This window comes from Strix aluco, chromosome 14 (assembly GCF_031877795.1).
Source record: "Strix aluco isolate bStrAlu1 chromosome 14, bStrAlu1.hap1, whole genome shotgun sequence".
In the NCBI taxonomy this organism is placed as follows: domain Eukaryota; kingdom Metazoa; phylum Chordata; class Aves; order Strigiformes; family Strigidae; genus Strix; species Strix aluco.
The window spans coordinates 11,488,606-11,511,502 of NC_133944.1; the positions used below are offsets into that span (position 1 = coordinate 11,488,606).

Below are 22,897 nucleotides of genomic sequence, written 5' to 3' on the forward strand. Positions count from 1 at the left end.
GCTGTCTGGAAGAAAAGGATCTGGGGGTTCTAATTGACAAGCAGCTGAACGTGAGCCAGCAGCGTGCCCAGGTCGCCAGCGGCATCCTGACTTGTATTAGAAATAGTGTGACCAGCAGAAGTAGGGAGGTAATAGTCCCCCTGTACCCTGCACTGGTGAGGCCACACCTTGAGTATTGTGTCCAGTTTTGGGCACCTCAATACGAGAGGGATATCGAGGTGCTGGCGCGAGTGCAGAGGAGGGCAATGAAGCTGGTGAAGGACCTGGAGAATAAATCCTATGAGGAGCGATTGAAGGAGCTGGGACTGTTCAGTTTGAAGAAGAGAAGGCTGAGGGGAGACCTCATCACTCCCTACAACTACCTGAAAGGACATTGTAGGGAGGTTGCTGCTCGTCTCTTCTCACAGGTAATTAGTGACAGAACAATAGGGGATGGCTTTAAACTGCAACAGGGGAGGTTTAGACTGGACATTAGGAAAAAATTTTTCTCAGAAAGAGTGGTCAGACAGTGGAATAGGCTGCCCAGGGAGGTGGTGGAGTCACCATCCCTGGATGTGTTTAAGGGTCATTTAGATGAGATGCTGGGGGATATGGTGTAGGGGAGAACTTTGTAGAGTAGGGCTGATGGTTGGACTCGATGATCCCAAGGGTCTTTTCCAACCTGAATGATTCTGTGATTCTGTGAAATAGGGTTTTTCATGGAATATTAATAATTTGCCCTTCACTTGAATGTTTTTACAGCATCAGTGTTTTGTTGCTAACAGGGCAGAAACTCAGAAATAGTTAAATAATGAATATTAACATATTCAGAATTCTTGAAATGCTGTCTCAGCAGTTCTTTGACTATCTGTTTGTGGTGGCGTGGAGGACTGTGATCAAAGTGGCTGAATGCTGTAAAAATGCCTATAAATACACACACCCTTGTGAACTCAGTAGGAGCCAGCATTTGACTTACACTCCCTAATTTGAGGAATTTGAAATCTAATTAACATTAAATTGCAGCAAAAATAGACAAAAATCAAGAGACAGGAGGATGCCTTAGCTACTCAAGGTAGGGACAGGGCTGGAAGCAGCACGCTTGGATGAGGGAGGTGAAGAAGGATGGCAGTGTGCTGTCTGCTGTGTCCCTGAGAGGGAGGCTGCAGATGGCTCAGTCCTGCTCCCCAGGCTGCGTCATGTGAGACATTTAAAAGTCAGAGTTTTTTCCCCTACCCCAAAATGTAAGTAAATAACCAAAAAATACAGTGAGGCTAATGCTGCAGAAGTTTCTCCCCAAAGCCCCGAAGTAAAGGAGGCAGGAGGCGCCAAGATAATAGCTGCGTGCAGTGAGAGTACTGCTGCTGATCTATTCAAAATCACTCAGAGCAGAAAGGAAAATCTTCTTCACACTTGGAAGGGACTGTGGTGATGGCACATCCAAGACTAATGTGAAGGGTGTATCAAGTACAATTCAGGCTTTGAAGTTAAAAGGGAAAAAGAGTAAAATTCACTTGTCTGTACCCTAGGTCTCCAATTTCTAATCTGTGATTTCATAGAGGAAAGAAATTGTGTCACTGAACTCCTTTTAGGAACCGTGTCCTTGGCTTATTAACTCGCTTTATACATTGTCCAATTTTGGGGGGAAAAGGGCTGCATTTGTGTGTGGGTGGTATTATTTTAGGAGATGTCTTAGTTAATTATTATCTACTGAAACATCACCTAGGAGATACTCTTTCTCTGTCATGCAGCTTGATACTTCATGCAGTAAAAGGTAACTGTTCCATAGTTCATTAAATTATGTTGTGGTGAACTTATCTCCACTGGGTCTCAATTAAGAAGTGAAGCCAGTGCCTTTAGAGGAAAAGGCAGAGAACAATCAGAATATACTGAATATGAAATTTGATCTCTGGAAACAAGCAAGAGAAAAAATATGGTGTGCAAATGTGTAGACATTAAGAACATGTTATGTCTCAAAGATTTGTATATGGAAGTATAATATAATTAGATCATTTATTGTTCATTAGGAATATTTAGTACTTTTAAAAATTTAAGGTGTTCTTTCTAAGTTCATTAACTACTGTAAATTTACTGTAGTAAATACTCATTTTCCTTACTACTTCCCTTGCCTCCATTTTAGCACCCCTGGGAACTTCAGTCATACTGATTCTGGGCCCATTGTCTATTAACATGAATTATAAAGCTGCAGTAAATTTTCTGTTACATTCTAATTAAACATTTTGGTTTTAATAACATGTTTTAATTTTCCTTTTAAAAATGTTTAAAGTATCTTGCAGAACTAGTCTTTCTGGATGTTTTTCTACAAAAAACCCACAAAGCTTCTTTCATGAAGTAATTTCAAATGTGAAGAACACAAAAGGAAGTTATCTCAACTGTTTCTCAGGCCTCCTTTCCTACGATTCTTCTCTGTGTGCTGCACACATCTCTTTTTTTCTGTTTCTCTCCCATTTACATGCTTTTCTTTCCTAACGCTGGTCGTATAATGGTTTGCTAAGGTCTGTTCGTTTTGTTTTTCTCCTACAAAATAGAAATCATCCCAGGAAGCTTTCTGTGGGTACCAATGAAATATGCTACTGGAACAGGCAGTGACATGGCTGGTTTAGCATGCAGCTCTGAACACATCATCAATACATAGGTGTTAAACAATACCTGACTTTGTACATTCTCGAGTAACTTAATTCCCTTCAATAGCATGAGAATGAGCAGCTCATAAATGCAGAATAATTGGAATTTTAATTAGGTAGCGGCTTAAGGATGCCTCCTGTTTACAAGGTAATAACATCTCTTGAGCTAAATGAATGGAGGGGCAGGTTTCAATTTAACAGCTTATAAAAAACTCAGTTGATTGGTTTCCACTATTAATCTTGGCTGTTCACAGAATCTAAGTGAACTTGGTGGCTGAGGTGCTGATGTTTGTTTTGGGCATGTGAATGGTATCCCAGCCCTGCTTAAGTTCTCACCAAAGTCTTTAGGATGAGTTTCAATTACAGTGAACTACATTAGTCTCAATGAGTGCAGAATTGCCTTGCTATGGCATTAAAATTCATGGTATCTACCTGCAGGTGTATACATTTTGTGACTATTTGAGTTACACACCTTTTCATTTGTTTACAGTGGAGTAGTGAGAGGAATTTGTTTTCTTGCATGAGATAAGCATCATCATGTTTTTCCTAGCAGCTGCATGCACAATTAGGAGGACCCAATTAAAGCTGCATTCAGTTTACACAGAGCGGCAGTGATTGCTGTCTATAATTTCTCCTGTGGTTTGACTTACGGGCATTAAGCTGCGCAGAACTTTATTAACAAATAAAGTCAAGTCAAACAAGTCAAGAAAAAAAAATGCAACAAGCTGGAAACTGGTATGTAGGATCTTGGCTGTTGTGCACTGCCTACAGCTTGAGAAAAGGAGTCTTCCCTCCCACCTCTCTCAAATAGCCACTGGACAAATGACCAGTTTCCTCTGTTTAGGCTGGTGCTTTCTGTCCTCATGGCCACAAGTAGGTATTTGTGTGTCTCCTCTGCTTCCATGTCAGCCATTCTGACTGCAGTGGGTGCAAGCCATCTGAAGACTCCTGTGAATTCAAGCCTAAAATAATTTTAAAGCCAAATATACCTTTGTTTGTCCCAAGCGTTATCTGTGCCATCACTACAGAAAGCTTAGCACTGCCAATCATTATGCCAAATGGAAGGAGAAAGGTAAATGAATTAGAATAGAGAAGGAACAGGGCACTGGAGCACAGGTGCCTTCCTGAAGGATGAGGAATTTAATTCAGAACCTGCGCTTTTCTCTCTCCTGAGGCTGTTCAGTTCCCACCGCTCCGTAAATGGGCTTAATGTCCACTGATTTCTTCCCAGCCCATGTAACTTTCCTTGGCTATGCGCATACATACTCGGTTGGCACAACATGTTTTGCTTTCATCGATTAGGGATACCCGGAGTCTGTAAACACTGATCTCTCAGCTAATGCACTACAAAGAGCAAAACATCAGACATCCAGTCCCTGGAAAGAGTTTTATGAGAAAATGTGTGGTTTCCAACTAAAAAGCAGGAGCCAGAAGCCCCAAAAGACTCCAGTTCTGTATGTATGAACAGCTAGTGGATAGTGATTCTGAAAAAAGAGGGAAAGAGCATGTCTAAATTGCCCTGATGTGCAGAAGTGGCAACGGAGGAAGGGCCTGGCTGAAACACTTTCCCCTTAATACCACATAGATCTCCTGAAGTGGCTGAGACCAAAAAGGGACAAAGACTGGACTTAATTTTACAAGATGCAGAATATTCTGACCCTCAGGCAGCAGAGCACTTCAGGCATTGGAGCAGAGCTACCAGTTGAGTTACTTAGTTGATACTGAAGTGCTTTTCTACACTGATGGGATGAGCTAGCATCTTGTAGGATAGGGCCTGTACAGAATAAGATTAAAATCTGTTAATCGCCTTGTGTATGTCAAGTGGTGGCAGATGTAAAGCCAGTCAGTTACTTTCAAAAATAGATTATTAATTTGGAGAAAATGATAAAGATGTCCACAAGAAGTTGCTCTTGTGTAGGGTCTATACAAGATCAATTATTTGGCTTTTTATGCTCTATTGACTGGTGCTAAATCAGTAGTTAACTGGCAGTTTTGATGCTGATACACAAAGCAAGCCATAATAGAGAAGAAAGCCACCTTTAATTTCAAGCTCCACTAGAATCATGAAAGGAAAATTAATGTTTACTAAATTAAAAAGGATGATATTGCTGGAGAGAGGAAGTTTTGGTTAAGCTTTTAGGGGAACATTAATAACTTTGAGAAATGGAAACATATATTATAAAGCATGTTTTACATGGCACAAACTTTAGGAAATCCAGAAAGTATTTTAAACTTACCTAAGCTCCTCAATGTGGTATCAAGTTTTAAAAATCAAGCAAACTGAATGATAGCTGACATATGGAAGGAGGCTTTCTAATACTGACATTTTCTGTGAAAAATTCAATATAGCCTTAAATTTAGAATAAATGTTTTGAGGTGCAATGAAAGTCTCCTGATCAACTTTTGCATATTTTTGTAATGCCTCTGCAAATTTCCAGGGGAATCTGAGAAGCATCCAGACTTGTTCCCTAGGAATATACTTTCATAAAGCTGCCACTCTGAGAGTCTTCTGACATATCACAGTGCGGCTGAGTTTTGCCTGTGATATGTTGCCAAGCACCATAAACGAATGCAGCTCTGAGATGGCAGGTCACTTTTTATTTTGCCAGACACAACAAAGAAGTGTCAACCCCTGACAGTTTTTAAAAGTAGGCCTTAAAAGAAATATCAAACCTTTTTTTTTAACCAGTCAGTATCTGAGAAGAAATGCTCACAGAAAAAGAGAGGATAGGGAAATTTGTGGAAGTGGAAGTTGCACTATGTGAGTGATTTAGTACTACATCACTCTGGTTTTATGCTGTTAAATACATTTGGGATTAGGTGACATGGACTTTATGCCAGCAAATAAATGGGCAGTGGATCTGGTTCAGTCTGATGTGTGTGTGCACCACTGCAGTGGGATTATGACTACTGTTATTAATGCACTGGATTTTGTGATAATGTCACAGTTAACATGGTTTGGTCTTGCGTTTTTGTTGTAGGATCTCGCAGTCCTTAGGTACTTGAATCCCCTTCAGAGAACCCCCTTTTTAAGAGGAAATGGAAACACTTAGCAGGTGAATTGCCTGATTTAACACAATATAGCACAATCTATGAGCAGTAGGGCAGGACAGGAACAAACCGCAGTAGCTTTGGATCCCAGTTCCACAGTCTAACACTGAAGTGCTCTGACTCCTGTAAAGCACTTGCTGATGGCTGACAGCAAATACTGGTCCTATAAATGCTGGCCTGTGATGCTGTAGTTTAAGAGGTGTATTTGCTTTAATGGGCTTTAGGCTAAAGCATGTTAACAGAAACTGTTAAAAAGAGAAAAGAAAAAAGGGGCGCTCTCTCAATACTGTGTCATAAATGCTGCATTTTTCATAAGACTGTGAAGGATATGGCATAGTCATGAAAGCAGGGAAAAAGCATTGTAGGAGACAATGTCTATATATTACTTGTGATAAAACAACTTATACGTGATTGCTTTCAGCACTTCAACTGCATTTGTTTTGAATAGGTTTGCACTGGCAGTGCGGTGTAGGATTTCCTTTGTAACCATCTGGACAGTGTTTGATCCCCCTGTAGCAGTAGACTGATGAAGTCATTGCAAGCACTTCTTTCCAACGCGAAAAATAACATTCATAGTCAGTCTAAACAACAATCATTTCAAGCAAAAGAAGAGGGAATCTTGTACTCATAAGACCGCATTTCCCTTATAAGTGCCTTGCCTTAGCAGACAAGGAAATAGATCTCTTTCTTTTCGTCCCAATAACTGCAGGCAATTGGGAACTAGTCTGCACATAGGGAAATTCTTTGCTGGGGGAAGTTCAGCTAAAGAAGACTCAGAGGATGTGACTGCAGAAGGTTCATCCACTCTTCAATTGGTGGAAGCTACCCTTACACAAATAACAGAACGCTGCTTCTGCTTGAAGAGTATCAGTGATCCCACTCACCTCCGCTACAGTCACCAGATTCTTTTGTTCATGATTTCTGCTGATGCTGTTAGTTGAGAAGCAGATTAAATGGCTTCCAGATTATAAAGAGAAGTAAGTTACAAATTGTAGGAAAATTACTTCTGAAATTACATATCAATGCTAGTTCATTTTCAATTCTATTTATGAAAAGTTTCCAGTATGACAAACAAGCAGTACATTGTGCACTAGGATGGTATTATGGAAATGTACAGCGAACATGGAGATGTGCATAGGACTGTAATTTGTGAGTAACAAGGTGTATGTGCTCGGAATAAGTAATTAAGAAAATTCAGTAGCTATAATACTGGTATTTGCTCTAAGGTTACTGCAGTATACAGTAAGATTTCTGCACTGTGGCTCCCTTGTGCCATCAGGTTTGCAATAGCATTCACATGCCAGCCCTTCAGACTGTCTTTTCTCCTTCCTCCCTCTCCTCCCCATCACACCCTTAGTAAATCAGAAAATAAAGACGATGACAGTATTATGTTAGAAACTGGTAGATGAGGTAAGGACAGCAGTCACTGCAGAATCTCAGTCAGGTAAGCTTCAGGCTTGGTTATATTCAAACTTGACTTTCAAAATCTGATAAGAGTGCAAAGCCATTTCTATTCTGCTCCTTGTTTTCACCCTTTTGGAGCTTTGAGACATATTTTCCACCTTTTACCAGCTCCCAGAGGAGTGTGTGTCCATACATACTCATCTTCAAAGTTCTAACTGAAAACTCTTACAAGTTTGTGAATTCAGTAACCATATGGCAAAACCCCAGTATTTTTTTCTCAGAGACTTATTCACCATATAGAGAGAAATTTTTGCTACATGAATATAGGTGTAGAGGAATATTAATACTTCCCCTAGTTTTTATTTAGCAAAATCTCCTATTAGAAAAGTAGATACCATTTTAGAATATCCCTTCTCTTCTTAAGTCCATAAAGCACATGGTCTTAAGTACAGCTATAGATACTGTGTCCCGGATGCAACTCAGAAGTAGTGGTCCTGGCATTCATGACCTCACCTGACCACCTGCTATTCATGACCACAGTCCTGTCTCCAGCCCATGGATGGGCTGGTCTGCAGCTCAGAAGTTTGTGTAGGTGTCTGAAATCCACCTGAGAGCTGTCAGGATGGGTTGCATCATCTAGAGCCTTCTCTCAATTGCTGCTGTTGTTTGTCCAAGTTGCATTCTCTTGTACCACCCAAATGCAGCGCTCACAAATCCAAGTTCTCTGTGCTGTCAGTGAGCTCATAAACTGCAGTGGCCCTGGCCAAGGCTGTAAAGGTGCTCGTTAGCCCTGTCAACTCTTCCACTGTAAACCCTGAGAGAGAGGGCGCATGCCGTTACACTGAAGAAGCCTCCTGCTAACCACAGTGGTTCCAGGACAAACAGAGTGGTGGAGTGGCTGCACATTTAGTTACTGTAAAGATTTTTCATGTTTAATATCCTATCACAGACAGGAGATTTATACATTCAAGAGTCATTAGCATTAGGATGGGTATATATGTATTAAATTTTTCTTGTGCACCATGTGCAAATGTGCTTGACTTACCCAAAACAAATCCTTTACTGTGTCTGTTTAAGAATAATGGCATGACTACTGCAGAAGCCAGGTTTTATATAATTATACAGGGAGAATTATTAGAAGAGCATTGCGTTTCTGTACGGTGTATGACTATCATTCACAACCACTTCTCAACCCACATCCCTGCTTTATCCTGCATTCTCCATAGTAATAGCACTCTTCATAGACTGTTGTAAGTGAAGTTATTGTCTCTTTAATGACCACAGGAATATCTACTGAGTTTAATATATTGGCTTGAAAAATCTGTTTTGCCCACCCTAAATGGCTGTCTGTCTTAAATATATCTGCTCAGAGTGATGTGCATTATATAAATAAAACTACACAGACAGCATGTTTGTCAATCAGCAGAAAAGGCTCTACACCCACTATCCCAGGCACATATACTTTGTAAGCATTGGTTTCCAGCAGATAAATGTAATCAAGGTTTATATGCTCACAGAAGCCAACAGGATGGGATTGTTTCACTCGAAAGATCAGAAGAAAATTGTAACTAATGTTGTGGAAAATTACTTTGATATTGCTTTCTCAGTACAGCATCACAATTAGGTAGCAATGTGAAGCACAGGGAAAGAATAAATGAATAGTAACAAATCAACACAAACAGCTACTGTCAGGAGTACTTTGCTCAGTGAAAGTAATGTAAGCATTACTTAAAGTTTTATGACTGTGGATTTTATACTGGTTTAAGTAGTACATCAAGGTCTCACCATCATGCTTGCTAGGACTAAAACAATCAAGAACAATTTCCGGAACAGACAGATAAAACTAAAGTACCGAAGTATTTTTATTAATCTTGTTTCATAAGTTGTACTATCTTAAATTAAAAATGACTGAACATACTAACAATGAAAAATGTCCTTTTGGACAATTCAAAATTCTCCTACGCTGCTTTTCAGTGGAAAATAAACATTACTGACTTTTCTCCAGCCTTCCTGATGAGATTCCAGTGTCTGGCAAATATGTTTTACTACACGGTAACTACAGAAGCAAAGACTAATCCAATAAAACTTTGCCATGCAGAATCTGTTGTCCTAAGTAGCTTAATGACACATACATTTGTTCAATTCTATTGAGGGAGCAATCAGACAAGCAAATTGTAGCAACATCCGATCTCCATTAGAAACAGGCCCTTTTAAGGAGAAACACTGAACGGGGGAAGGGAAGGATCCTTCTCAGCATGCCAAAAATGTCACTTGTGATTGACAGATTTTCATAGGAGACTATCTAGAGATGAAATATGCCTACCTCTCTTTTTAATGAAATGAATGGATATATTTTCCTGTGTCTTTTAAGCCACCTAATATGTTTTAGTGATAACTGGTATGATTTTCAGAAGCAGTGGATATGAGGAGTTTCTGAGTCCACTGGGAGTTGAAAGCACTTAACACACGTGAAAATCAGCCAAACAGAAATAAGAGTAATTGTATTGAGCACCTTTTACTCAAGGGTACAGTCTGGTTCCTGTTAACATAAATAGTAATTGAATGTGAGAATCGAGCAATTGATTACACATCTTTGGCAGTAACAGCATCATTGGGATGTTCATGTTTTAGCTATGCAGAACCCTACCCACAGCAACCGAGTATGTTTTGGAGTAAGTTTCCCTGCTGGGAGTAGGAGCTCTGTTCAAACTTGCGTTTATTTAAATGTGCTTGGGTGCCTCCTTCTACAGTTACATTGCTCTCAAAAATCACTTCACAGTGTACTACAATCAGCAGTCTGCATTCAAGAGGTTTGTGGCAGAGAGAGCAGAGGTGCAAGCGGTCAAGATGAGAGACCAATAATGAAAAAATGGAGAAGAAATTGCACAGGTTTTGAGACACCACTAGAAATTCCTTCTCTTCCAGGAGCAAAGAATTAACTTTTCAATGTAAAGTTACACATTTTTAGATGCATTAGAGTACTGCCTGCATTTACTGTCTATATGTCTTTCCCCTCACCCCCAGTTTACTGGTCAATTTCAGTCAAATGTGGCCAGTACCACCAATTTTAATCTCTCAGCTCTTTTGCATCTAAGTATACAAAATTAAATTGCAGAAGCACTGAAGAGACTGGTTAATTCTCTGCTTTGCACAACACTGATGATTCATTATTTCTATAGTTTCAGCTGAGTGGCTGCTTTCAAAATTGGTGTGCAGTTGGACTAAATAGTAAACATATTAAAGTACAGATTGTTTAGTGACATGGAAATAAGCACTTAATAAACCTGGACACAGAAATTAGCACTTAATGTAATTATATAAGAGTTCTCTATGTTAGGGTTCAGCTCCTTTAAAAATGTTAGTAATGCTTTAAAATATACACAGTCTTGTGCATTGTACAATGAAGATGTCAGTCAAATAGACTTTATAAAGCATGTATTTAGTCAAAGGAGAATTTCAGTGCATATAAGAGCAAACATAGTGACCAAACCTTGGCACACAGGGCTGTTGTTATGAGCTGGAGTACTTGCATTTGTCTAGGCTCTAAACCAGCCTTCATTACAGCCCTAGTCAGAGACAAAGTGACTGCAAGTAAATCAAGAGATCTCATGCTTTTTCATACTACTTGCATGTCCCTCCCACAGTTTCCTAGCTCTCACACTGATGTGGTGTTTGTGGCTCTCCACAGTTTAACATTAGTAGTGCAGGAAGAAGGCATGCATATGCATGAAAGTTATGAAAAGTTTAGTGGAAGTTAAGCACATTAAAGTATTTTATGTTTCTTGTATGACTCATTTATGCATCTCTTATTTTGCATCTCTATGACATATTGAATACCATATACAGGCAAAGGTAGATTCAGAGGCATGTATTTGTAGAAACTGAACTTTTGGAGAAATTTCTCATTTTCATATTTATAGTGGTATAGCTCGTAGCAGAACTGGTCTCAACTTTAGTAGAAAATTAGCTCTATCCAGCTGCACCCTGTGCACCTTGGCAAAGATCCCTGCATAATCAGTTAATTCGTTCTTGGAACTGTTTTTTAAGCAAACGCCTTTTTTTTTTTTTTAAAAAAAAACCCGAATTGTTAATTAATTTCAAAATAGCCTTTGTTAAAAAAATTACATACCTTTGTTGAGGCAACCTCTGTGAAATATGTAAAACATGTTCAGGGTATAAGTATAAAATGCTGAACATCAAAGAGCAAGTGAATCAAACAGAAATAGGAATGCTAACCTGGTGTCTGCTGATGAACTATTTCTTCTGGATCCTGCAGGTGAATGAAGACAACGAGTCCAGCTGCTCCAAACAGCAAGATAAAGGAGAACATACATGTCAGCCTCATAATTATTGTTCTCAGATCAATCCGGTTCTGACCCAGGAAAAGAACGGCGCGCAATCTCCAGGACACTCTTCACTCATAGTCTCGTCCTCTCATCTGGAAGTCTGGCGTAATACATCTACAAAAGGTAAAAAAACAAGCCCCTAAAACTTAACATATTTATTTTTTCAATGCAGATTAGTAGATTTAAGTCCTTGTTTAGACCAAATAACTGATTTAGTTAGTATTTCTTTGATACAGTTAACTGCAGTCATCCAGTCAATTTCTGCCCCATCAGTTTGTCTTTAATTATATGTCACTGTTTTTAACATGTTGAAAGACAATGTAGAATATCGTTTAAAAGTGTAGTTTGGGAAAAAAGGTCATGCCATGGCTAGATTTGCACAGAAACCCCTCTTATTAGTTTGCTTGCTTCAAGCACTTTTTATTTTGACCAGTTAAACAATATGAAAACCATAAAGTGAGATAACATAGGGGAGATGATCAGAAGAGCTGCACCTTGCATGTCAAACATGGGGAGAAGGATGAGCAACTGGCAGCTGCCTGCTTCACCCTTGATAAAAACAGTCAAACTAAAATGGTGCAGCACAGGTCACTGTGTCGCCTGCTGAAAAAGCTCTGCAGGCGTATTGATTTCCAAGGGAAATACTGGTCACAGTGCTTGGACCACCTTTTACTAGCTTGCAGAAAACTTGAGAGCATGGGTAGCAAGTGGACTGTCTCTGCAGGAGCGATGGGCACGGCTGCCTCTCCTCCCCTGGGAGCTCCCAGCGAGTTTCTGGGCTCAGTTCTGCAAATTCTCGCTGCTTGCTCTAACACTTGCCATTATGCACAGTCCCAGTGAAACGGCAGCAGCCCTAGTCCCAGATGGGCATGTTGTGTGTCATTCTAAACCCCTTGTTGAGCACAGCCCTAAGGCAAATACTTCACTTTAAGCCCATGAGTAGTCCTGCTGGAACCAATGTCCATTTTGGTAAGATACTAAGAAGCAAAAAACCAAAAGAATGGGAACCAGGAAGGAAAACCATTAATGGTGCTACATGGCTTTATTAATTAAAATAAATGCTTTTGCCACATAACTATGCTGGTCCTGCATTTTTCAGTAACATGAAGGTGCATTAGACCACAGGCAGTGGAACTGGTTCCCAAAAATGTAACTGGGTTTCATATCAGCAAATTACTGAACACAAGGGCTCAGGCTGGATATCAGCAGTAGGTTGCAGGGGTGGTGATCACTTTGCTTTTCTCCTATTTCTAATTGTAAATGTGACTCAGTCTAAAGGAAGATTTTTGAAGGTGGTCTTTGTTTACAAAGGAGGTTTTAAGTACAGAAAGACTGTAACATTAGTTTGTAAGGAGGATTGGTTGTGGAAAGATGATGATTCAAAGTAGTTATGCCATGAAAAGTCTTTAAAGATTTGTTTTCAGTGTGCCTGGAATATTTGTAGTTGGGGCAACTTGTTTGCTTTTCATGGTTTCCATAGCAGGTTTTTAATTTTCTGCTGTGTACTGATATTCTAAATTTCTAAAATGCACCAAAGAAGAACGCTAGTTGTGCTGTCCTGATGAAGTGATTTCTGTGACTCTGATTGACAAGGTTATTTAATGGCAAGTATGTTTATTCAGTGTGTAAAGCAGCTGGAGCTCCAGGCCAGGAACACTGGTGGATGCTTGTATCTTAAATGAATGCAGAGTGCTAGGTTGTCTCTATACATAGGCGAATTCAGCTTTATTCCTGTTAAAATTATGGCAGACATTAACTGTGTTGTTTTTTTTTTTTTTTTGCCTTAAACCCTTCTCACCCCTTTAAAAATAAAACTAAAAACGTTGCTAAGGTTTTCGGCACTAGCAAAGTCAAATCCTTATGGGTCCCTGTGCAGGTCCATCTCTGCCTGTTGCATGCATGTGTATGCTGTATGGATGGACTTTTTGCACATGTATTTGTTATTTAAGGGGCAAATGCTAACTCTAAAGCCCTAGGAGAGTCTGATTAAGGAAGAAGGATTAGCTTTCAAAGCAACTGTGTTACAGTTCCAAACACTGCTGGTATATGCAAACAATGAGGGAACATGAACCACCCTCTCCCTGGTTCACTACAGAACTTGTTTGTGCTACACAGCCAGTGGTTTGGGTAAATGGGTATTTCAAACCAAATCCACCTGTGGCAAGGCTGGTACAACACCAAAATCACACCATCATTTTGTAAAACCATCCAGTCAGAGTTTTCTAAGAATTGTATTTGATTACCTAATATAAACATTTCCCTTTTTGTAACCTATTTACGCTCTCTGCATGTGCATGGGGAGGATGCTACTACCCCAGTTTTAACAGGACAAGTGTGAAGCAAGTGTCTTGCCCAAGATTATACAGAAAGGCTGTGACGTAGCAAAGAGTTGAAGGGTCTCCCAGCCCCTAGGGTGGCATTGGCAGTGCTGCCGTTCTCTGCTGGGAATGCTCGGGCAGCTGGTGGGACACAGAGCTGTCAAGAAATGCCAGATCATAATCTGAGAGAGAGCAGCTTAAAAACATTCACTCCCAAATAACAAAGGTTTTATATTTGCTTAATGCTGAGTTTTAAGGTCATTTTTTGAATGAATTATACCCTTGAGCAAATACGGGTTTCTAAAACAATTATTATTAGCTTAAAGTGCTAAACTGTTTTCCCTGGTTTTGATTTGTTGAAATGTTTTTGTTTGAAGTAGAGGCAGCATCAAGAAAGATCCCTAGCCAGTTTTTAATTAGTGCAAGAAATGCTACAATAGCAGTTTTTAACAGTTAGAATGTTTACATTTTTCCACATCCTATAGGACAACTGTGTTCAGGATCACCTAACCTTTTAGGTCAGGCATTACAGTGTCTTTGGGACACCTCAGGATGCAACAGTAACGAAAGCTAGATGAAAGCATATATGGAAAAAAAGAAAAGGCCACAGGTACTTGTGTAACTGTAAAGAAAGGTTGCTGCATATTGCCTGTTGCCATTACATGTCTTTGCAAGCAGTGAAGATAGAGGGATCCCAAGAAGGAAAAAGAGAACCTATTTCCTCTCAACAAAATTACTACCTCTCAACAAAACACAAACTTCAGAGATCTTTAAATTATGGGTCTAGGCTTTTTCCCTCCCTATTCTCCTGTAATTATTTTTTCAATCAGTTGACTTTAATTAACATGTCCTAGGAGAGCAAAGCTGGTGAATGGGAACGGCTGTTTTATACATGCTGAGCATGTGCTTCCTGAGCCCTCCCAGGCTGGTCGTTGAGTAACAGGAGCAGAGGAACTCTGAAAGCAGTTAGCACTGACTGATGAATGTGAATCCTCATTACAGAAATGTTTGAAAATATTGTTTACACTCAAACATGTTTACACATCATTTTAAAGACAGATGAGATAAAAAACCTTCAAAAAACCTTAGTGGAGCATTAGCTAACAGTTTCTCCAGGCAGTACTTCCTCAGGCATATGAGGGAGAGGGATGCTGTGTATGGGAGCTTTGGATTGATCCATGCAGAGCCCTAGCATCTGGGAGGCAGAATTTGGATGAATCCATAGCCTGCAACTTACACTTCAGATTTGCAGTCACATTAACTGTGCTTCTCACAATGGGCAATAACATATTTTTATAATTCTTATTAGTATTACTGAGAGTGCAAGTAGATAACATTGCAAGCAGCCTCCAATCTAAACTCTATTTTCAGCTGCCCTGAACTTATTAAACAGATGGAGAGAGGTTCACTAGAACGTGCAATAATGAATTGAAACATCTAACTTTTCATTTATTCTTCCTTTATACATTTTTGTGGTGGATAAAACTTCTAGGTATCAATATATGTTTTTCTGAGCTTTCCCATTACCATGGTATGTGAATGCTCTGCCCTTGAAAGCAGCAGAAGTATGTGTATACATGGATAATAATTAGCACTCAGATAGCACTTTCCAGTTCAAGGACATTCATTAATCACCATAGTACTCCTATGAATTGTGAGGTGAGGAGATATTAGTATTGGGTAGTAGAATAGGTGTTGCATCATTAAAGCAAGTATTTTAAGGAAAAAGATGTACAGTTTTAGGTAAAAACCATCCAAATATGTTTGCAGAAAGTATTTGAATATTATAGCAAAATTTTCAGGCACCAAATCTTTTATTTACAAATGCAGAAGCAGGACTAATTCCCCTCTGCTCCCAAGCAGTACTGAAAGACACTGCAAATCAATATGATGGGAAGGATTTTTTGACCAGATTGGCACTGAAAGTAGTGCTTTGTAGGTCTGCTTTTTTGCAATCACTGCCTGGAAGCCTAATGGCTGAACATTTTTACTGTGAGCAATTTAACATTGTGATAATGGATCAGTCCAAGAAAGACAAAGAGACAGTTTTCTACCAACGTCTCTGTTGTTTGATTCCTCATCTGAGATGGATCAGCCAGGCTGCACTTGGGCTTCTATCTGATAGCACATGGCTGTTTGTTTATTCATGAATTTTGTGGACGTGATATTCTGTCCCTTGTCCGCTAACAAATCTTAGTGAAGAATGGCATTGACAAGATAATACTCTAAGGGCATGATGTAATTCTTAAGCAGAAACTCAAGGGATCACCTTTGGTCCATCTAGAACTGGATCTTACCCTAATAGTAGCCACATTGATGCTTCAAAGGAAAGTAAAAAGAATCTTGCAGAGCAAAGCAGTAGGATAACTTGCCTTCAGGAAAAGGTCTGTCGATCTTTAGTTGGGGTCACCTTCTTTTTATGTGGGTAGTGTATCTGAGACTGCCTGTCTTAGGAAAACATGATGTCAGGGTATGCATCTTTCACAGCACTACCAACAATTGCTTTCCAAGAGCTTGGTCACTCGCAGAGAACAGGAGGGACAGGAGGCACAAGATACCTATAGCCCCTCATTCCTCTCTGTTGGCAGCTCACAGAGACCCTGCAGAACCCAGGCTACCTGACCCTCTGTGCAACTGGGTCCCCAGTGTGCTTTCACTCCCCTGGATAGTTGGTGACTAGGCCAGCTAAATTAGCCTGAAGATGAAAGCATCTGTGCCAAGATGAGAACAGAAGAGGCTCTTTTCTGATGTGGAATCAGGGGAAGGGAAGGACCAAGGTGGGACAGAGACCCTGTAATGCTCCTGCCCACTGTAGGGTACTTTTATATTCTCCCTTCCTGGGGCTTCACTGCAAGGTGCTGATGCATCCCCCAGTGAACCAAGGAACACAAACTAATGCCACCATCAGGTTTACACTACCACAGACATTAGCAAGTCAACAAAACACTCAAGTTCTTTGCAAATGTCTACTGATTGCTAAATTGGACAATTACAAATCACCTATGAATGAACGTAAATGCCTAGTTCACATGTACATGGTAAACTTAATTTATTATGCTGTGTGAGCTTTAGTTGATATTCCTTTAGTTGATAGCAGGCTGCTGGTTCAGAGTGGAGTCAAAGCCCACTGTTTATTCAGAGGAGGGTGGCAATATGGAGATATCTGCCTTTTGAAAGCCGGGATTGATGTGTTTCCACCAGGCGCTTTGTGTGCTGTTGAATAACCAGATACTAAGCAGCAGAGATGAGCTTGGGCATGGGCTCCCACTGCTGTGGTTACACCATTCTTGAGAGGCCAACTGGGATGTCTCCATGGTGCTCTGGAGCTCTCTGCAAAGGTACGTGTCCACGCAGTGCTGTCCGGGCTCTCTGTACAGAGAAGCGTGGCACTGCACGGGGACAGCCTCAGCAGTGTCTGTTATCTTTGATAAACTGTCCCCAGTTAACGGCATGCATTGACTGGTAGTATTGCCAGTTCAGAGAGAGACGTTTATAAATGCAGAAATGTTTTTATAAGTCAATCTTCACCTGATAGAAAAAAACCCTACACGTTAAATTCCAGCACCCCTGTAGCTGATCTGGAGAAGTTTAACTGTGAGCTGTTGGAAGCTGGGAGCTGTGATGGGCTTTTGTCTCCTACTGGGTTTTGTGTGTTCTGAAGGGGTGCCGTAATGGAGCACTTTATGCGTTATTAAGATAATTTTACTTAGATTGTGTAATATAGTTAGAGACTGGGATAGTGACAGTGGGAAATTAGCTGAATAGGAAAAAAAAAAAAGAATACTATTACTACAAGAATATAAGAAAAAGATTTGCTTTTATTACTGAAATGATCACTTCTAAATACATTAGCTGTGTTTCTATGAGTTGTGTGAACAATGGCTGCTTCTCATCTCTGAAGCTGAGCCAAGCATGCATTTCCTTGCTTCAAAGCACTTACAGAGACAAACACAGGGCACTAAGTTTTCCCATCACTCAAGTGTCCACTCTCTGCTTTACCCCTGACTTCTAGATCAGGCTTGTCATGACATTTACAGAAGAAAAAAGGATTTATAAACATTATTCATATTCACCACTAAAACTAACTTTTTATAGCATTTTTACAAATGCAGGCACTGTACTAGAGGTAGAGATATTAAAAGTCATATTATTCTGTAGCTGTCAGCACTCCTTCTTGGAAATAGGAAATGCAAATGAATCCTAAGTATTATGCCTCAAATCCTTTAGCTTCTTTAGCATAGAAAGAAGTAGGAAACTATTAATCCTGTGGTTGCTTCCATTCACCAAATGTTCTTCTTTGGGTGCTGTCAGTATACTCTTGTTCATGTATCAGTAGAACAAAAACTTTGATTTTTCACTGAGATTTGGAAAGGACAAATTTGTTTTCAGCTGATATTTGAAATCAAAACATTTTGTCTGGCTTACTTCAACTTCATACATAATCATGTTCTTCTTTTGGTAATAACAAATATAAGTAGTTTGAAGAAGGGTGAAATAAGATATTTTAAGTTGAATCTGTTCAAAATGCCCTGCCCCTGAAATCTCCCCAAAATTATTTCCTGAAAAGATCTGGATTCATATTTTTCCTTCATATGGGGAAAGGAATTAAACTTGCTTTGATGAAATCACTAGTGAAGTTAAAGGTTCCTCTGAATCTGACAAATCCTTGGAAATCAGAAGTGAAATAATTGAGCGGAGAGATGGCTCAGCCTTCATATTACCTCTCTGTAATACCAGCCGACGTCTGAAGGATGTTGGTGAACCCTCACCCCCAGGTAGCTCCAATGGGTATGTCCTGAGCCGCCCGTCAGCACTGCCAGATGCACAGACCAGTTCAGCAGTTTGAATTCAAGAAGAGGAAGCATACCTGCCTTGTCTGATTTTATGCAGCACTCCTTTGAGCTCTCAGTTTTCCTAAGAACCACTTGGACAGGCAGGAATTGGCGCTCGGGTGAATCGGACCTACTGACCTGCCCGATGAGCTGGCACCTCTTCTTCCCTGCAGCTTAATTAGTCTCTTCTGTGTCCCAGTGATCCTGAGTGAACATGCTGAGCTGACCACCTATGTTACATGCTACCTAGTGCACACCATCAGTGTTGTAGGAAATTAGGCAGAACTTACTGCCTTTTAACAGCTCTGTTCTCCAGTCACTGATGTCATTATGCGTCTTGGCTTTCAGCATCTCCTCTAATTATGCAAAATAGGGATTTCTCAACATGAAGAAAATCCTGGAAATTACAGGATACTCTTTTGCTCACATGTACACAAATCCATATACTGCAGAGTGGGGAAAAGGGGGTTAAGAGGTTTTCTCTTATTCTGGTGGAAACTTGTTTTGCCAGGTATCAGTGGGTCCAGTTCTACTCTGTTATGTATACCAGTTTTGTCCTTTGGACCTGCACCGCTTGAAGGTGTGTTAACCCATATAACATGCCAAAAACCGAATTTTGGCATAACTGATAAAAGCTATGATATTGTTTTATGTGGCTGAAGTCAGAATGATAACATATGACCCCTTTTTCCCATTCCAACCCACATGGCAAAGCTGTTAAAGCTGCTCTTCTCATTTCCATCACATTGCAATAGGAAGCAGGCTTCCACTTTCATCTACAATTTAAGACCAAAAGGGACAGCACTCAGTAAACAACCAAAATAATCCTTTCAAAGTTGAGAAGATTTCCTTCCTATCTTTCTGGGTGCAAATTGTAGCAGGAGTCATGTGTTACTAATCTCCTCGGTACTGCAGCAGGTCCTTAGCAAGTTAATACACACACCTCTCCAGGATCCTCAAGGGGTTATAATACTATTCCTAAGCTAAAATATAATCTCTAAAGAAGTTTGCATTTGAAATGAAAAAAGTTTTCTTTACTTTGTTTCAAATTAACATCTCACAGGAGCTGTACAGTGACGTGTAAATAGTGAGTGTCAATAATGAACTTGTCCAACTTGCTTCCACACCAGAGTGGAAGGCACAAAATGTGCACAGCAGATCTCACACGCAGGCAGCCCAGCCCTCCCAGGCTCTGCCTGGCAGCAGGATTTATAGGGATATTGTCCCACCTACAATATTTCATCCAGAAAACTGTGCTGAAAGCAGTGAACTCTCTTGTAAAACACAGCAGAAAGGTTTGTAGTTTTTCAGGTGCCCACTTGGTTCTAGTTAGAGCCCAGTTTGAAATGCTTCTGTCTCCCTCCACTTGCCTCAATCTCTCTTCTATTTAAAGTAACTATCACATTTTCAAAGGTTTTTTTAGATGATTGCACCATCGTATGACAGTGGTGGTTGCAAAACCCTGAAATACTTTTCAGTTGTCCTGAAGGTGTTTTGTCTCTTCCATAGGTTTCCTGGCTCTTCTGAGTAAAAACACCTTCTTTCAGAAGATACAACGCACCTGGTGTAAGCTGGACTTCCAAAGGTACCAAACAAGTAAGGACCCCAGACATATTCCCTCCTTTATGTCAGTATGAAGCACATTGGAGTTTGCTTTTACAAATTAATTTTTCTATGCACTTTTAGATGTGTTGTGGTAAGGAGCAAAAGATGACAGAACTTAAAAGTTTTTATTAGCTGCTTTTATATATATATTCTTTTATAGATATATAAATATAAACAGTATATTCCTAGCCATTGGGTAAAAGTTTTATTTGTATGCCAAACCTCTTGACATCATGAGATTTTAAATAGTTTTTATAACAACAGTTTTGAGTGGCTTTATGTATGTATGTGTGGGCCCCTGTCCTCCAACATTACAGCTTAACTTCGTGCCATATGTAACACAGTGCATGCAATAATACAGTGTGGAGAGTCATGATTCCTCAATGTTATTTCATTTTCCTAAAAGATAAAAGTATCTGAGGTGGAGATTCTTTGTCTGGGAGTCGTAAGCAAGCGAGAAGAACAGGAAAACTGTGAAATGGTTCCTGTAAGCTAGGAATTAAAAACCTTTGTCACAAGTGAGGGTGGTTTTAATTCTGCACTTGAGGAAACAAAACACAGCAAAATTTCTGCAGTAGCAGAAAGAAAACAAACTCCTGGCTCACACTGTGTCTAGTTCATTGTGATGCTACTATGGTTACTTCAGAAAGAATAAAATAGCCCTTGCAACCTTGAAATGGAACATTTTGCTATGGCAGTGGAGAGGGTTCCTTTATTGACTCAAGCAACTTTTCTAACAGTGTACATCAGACTGTTTTCACCTACTTCTGGCTCTTAATCCTTCTAGCCATGATGACTAATTTGTTTCTTATTGAAATTTTACAAATGCTTTCTCCCTAATGAAAGGTCACCATCTGTTTAGTCAAAGTACTTTCTAACTTAGACTATGCCTGTATGTCAGAGCTAAGTTATTTCCTCTTGTTCTTGATTTGGGCAGTTGAAACACAGCAGCTAATTGAAAGGAGATATTCTATAAGTAGATCTAGTTGGAAAAACTTTTTTTTTCCTTCGCTAAAATGCCTCTTACATTTTATTTCCAGATGAAAATTCCCCCCCCCCCCCCCCGCCTATTGCAAAGCAAACTGAAACAAATATTTGCGTTTTATTTTGAAGTGAAATTTCTAAACAAAAAGAAACAGAATTTTTATTTTTAATTTAGTTATCATGTTACTACAGCGTATAAAGGGAAGCTGCAGTGGGTGCCGAAGGATTAGTTGCTGGCTGTGCAGTTGTGACATGCTGCTGTCTGGATGGGCTGGCAGGTCTGAAGCAGGGATGGAGCCCCTCCATCTCACATGGCATGTGAGACCAAAGGGAAGAGGATCTGCAAGCTGAGAGATCTCCTAGGTGTGTATTAGGGAAGAGAAATATCTGGGGGGTTTGCCATCACTTAAAGAGGAGTGAAATGGTTCTGTGTAACGGTGAGTGAGGGAAAGTACATGTGGAAGCTGGTGGAGTTGCACAGAGACAGAGCTGTGATGTGGTCAGGAGTTTCCTGGGGAAGCTCCTGGGGAAGCAAGTGGAGTAATTGGGGTAGATGGTGCCTTTTCAAAGGCAGCATGAGGGTATGTTTATCAGTATTATACTGGAGCATTGCTTACATAGGGTGGTGAGCGTTTGCCCTACCCTTGCACTCTCTGGCTTCTGAAAGTTTTATATTTTGGCAAGGTCAGCTTTGAGGAAGGGGTGCAATACCACCTGCAGTTTCACCACAGTTGTACTTTGAAAGACAGGAGTGCACAGCTGTCAACAGAGCCACAGAGGAGACAGACATAGTCTGTGTTCAGAAACGTGGCTGTTTCATTTGGTAGTGGTTGCAGTAAGTGTAAGACCGGGTGAGAAAGGAGGTGCAAGGTTGTCTGGCAAAGGACTGTGGGTCCCCACTTACATAGGGGAGCAGAGACATCATGAGGGTCACTGTATAAGGAAATGGGACACCTATGTGCAATGCACTTCTAGTGCTTCCTTACCTGTATGCTACCATGCACCAGAATTTCACACTCCAAATTTCAGTGCAGTCAGAGGAAACACATGCATTTCAGAGCAAATACTCAGCTTTTTAAACAGAAGGCGATTTTCAATACTGAGCTGTAACGAGAACCCTGAATAGTCATGAACTCTCTTTAAAATCGGTTCTGTAATGCTGGTACAGTGGCAGAATATTGCTATTTGGTTTACTGTTATTCACTTATATTTAAGCACCTTTTGTCAGATTTGTAATAAGAACAGATAAGGTAACTAGCTGCTAGGCATACTTGTGTGCTGTAAATATTGGAGATCATTAAATGTCACTGGGAAAGTTCCTGTTGTTGCATTGATACTCTATAGGAATGGATATACTCTATTGACTCAGACTCAATTTGCAACTCCATCCCTTCTCAGCTTCTGTATTCAGTGAGGGGAAGGTAGACGCAGCCTCAAAACTTCTGCCCTTTCCTCACTCTTTTTGCTGTAACATGGACAGGCATAATGATGCCTGCTCAGGAGATGTAACAATTGTCAAAGTATTTGTGACACAGAGAAATCCTCCCGGGGGAAAAAAAGGGTATTCTGGTATTCCTCTTCCCAGCACCAGTGCTCTGGCGGTACTGCTGAGACACTACCAGCATGTTGGTACCGGTGAATTAGGCTCAGATACCTGAACAGCAAAGGTAATATAAACCAGGGATCTTTTTCTGTTTGATGTCTTGAGCCCTGTACCACGCCAGGTTATTCAAATG

The 22,897-nt window shown here is 40.2% G+C and overlaps 1 protein-coding gene across 1 annotated transcript in view; it reads right to left on the minus strand.

Moving 5' to 3' along the window:
• CHST8 (carbohydrate sulfotransferase 8) overlaps window positions 1-22,897 on the minus strand; it is a 189,588-nt gene that overhangs the window by 133,221 nt on the left and 33,470 nt on the right. Inside the window, exon 2 of the mRNA XM_074840157.1 lies at window positions 11,313-11,536. Within this exon, the coding sequence (XP_074696258.1) occupies window positions 11,313-11,421 (109 nt within the window). The 5' untranslated portion in view covers window positions 11,422-11,536. The remainder of the gene's footprint in view (window positions 1-11,312; window positions 11,537-22,897) is intronic.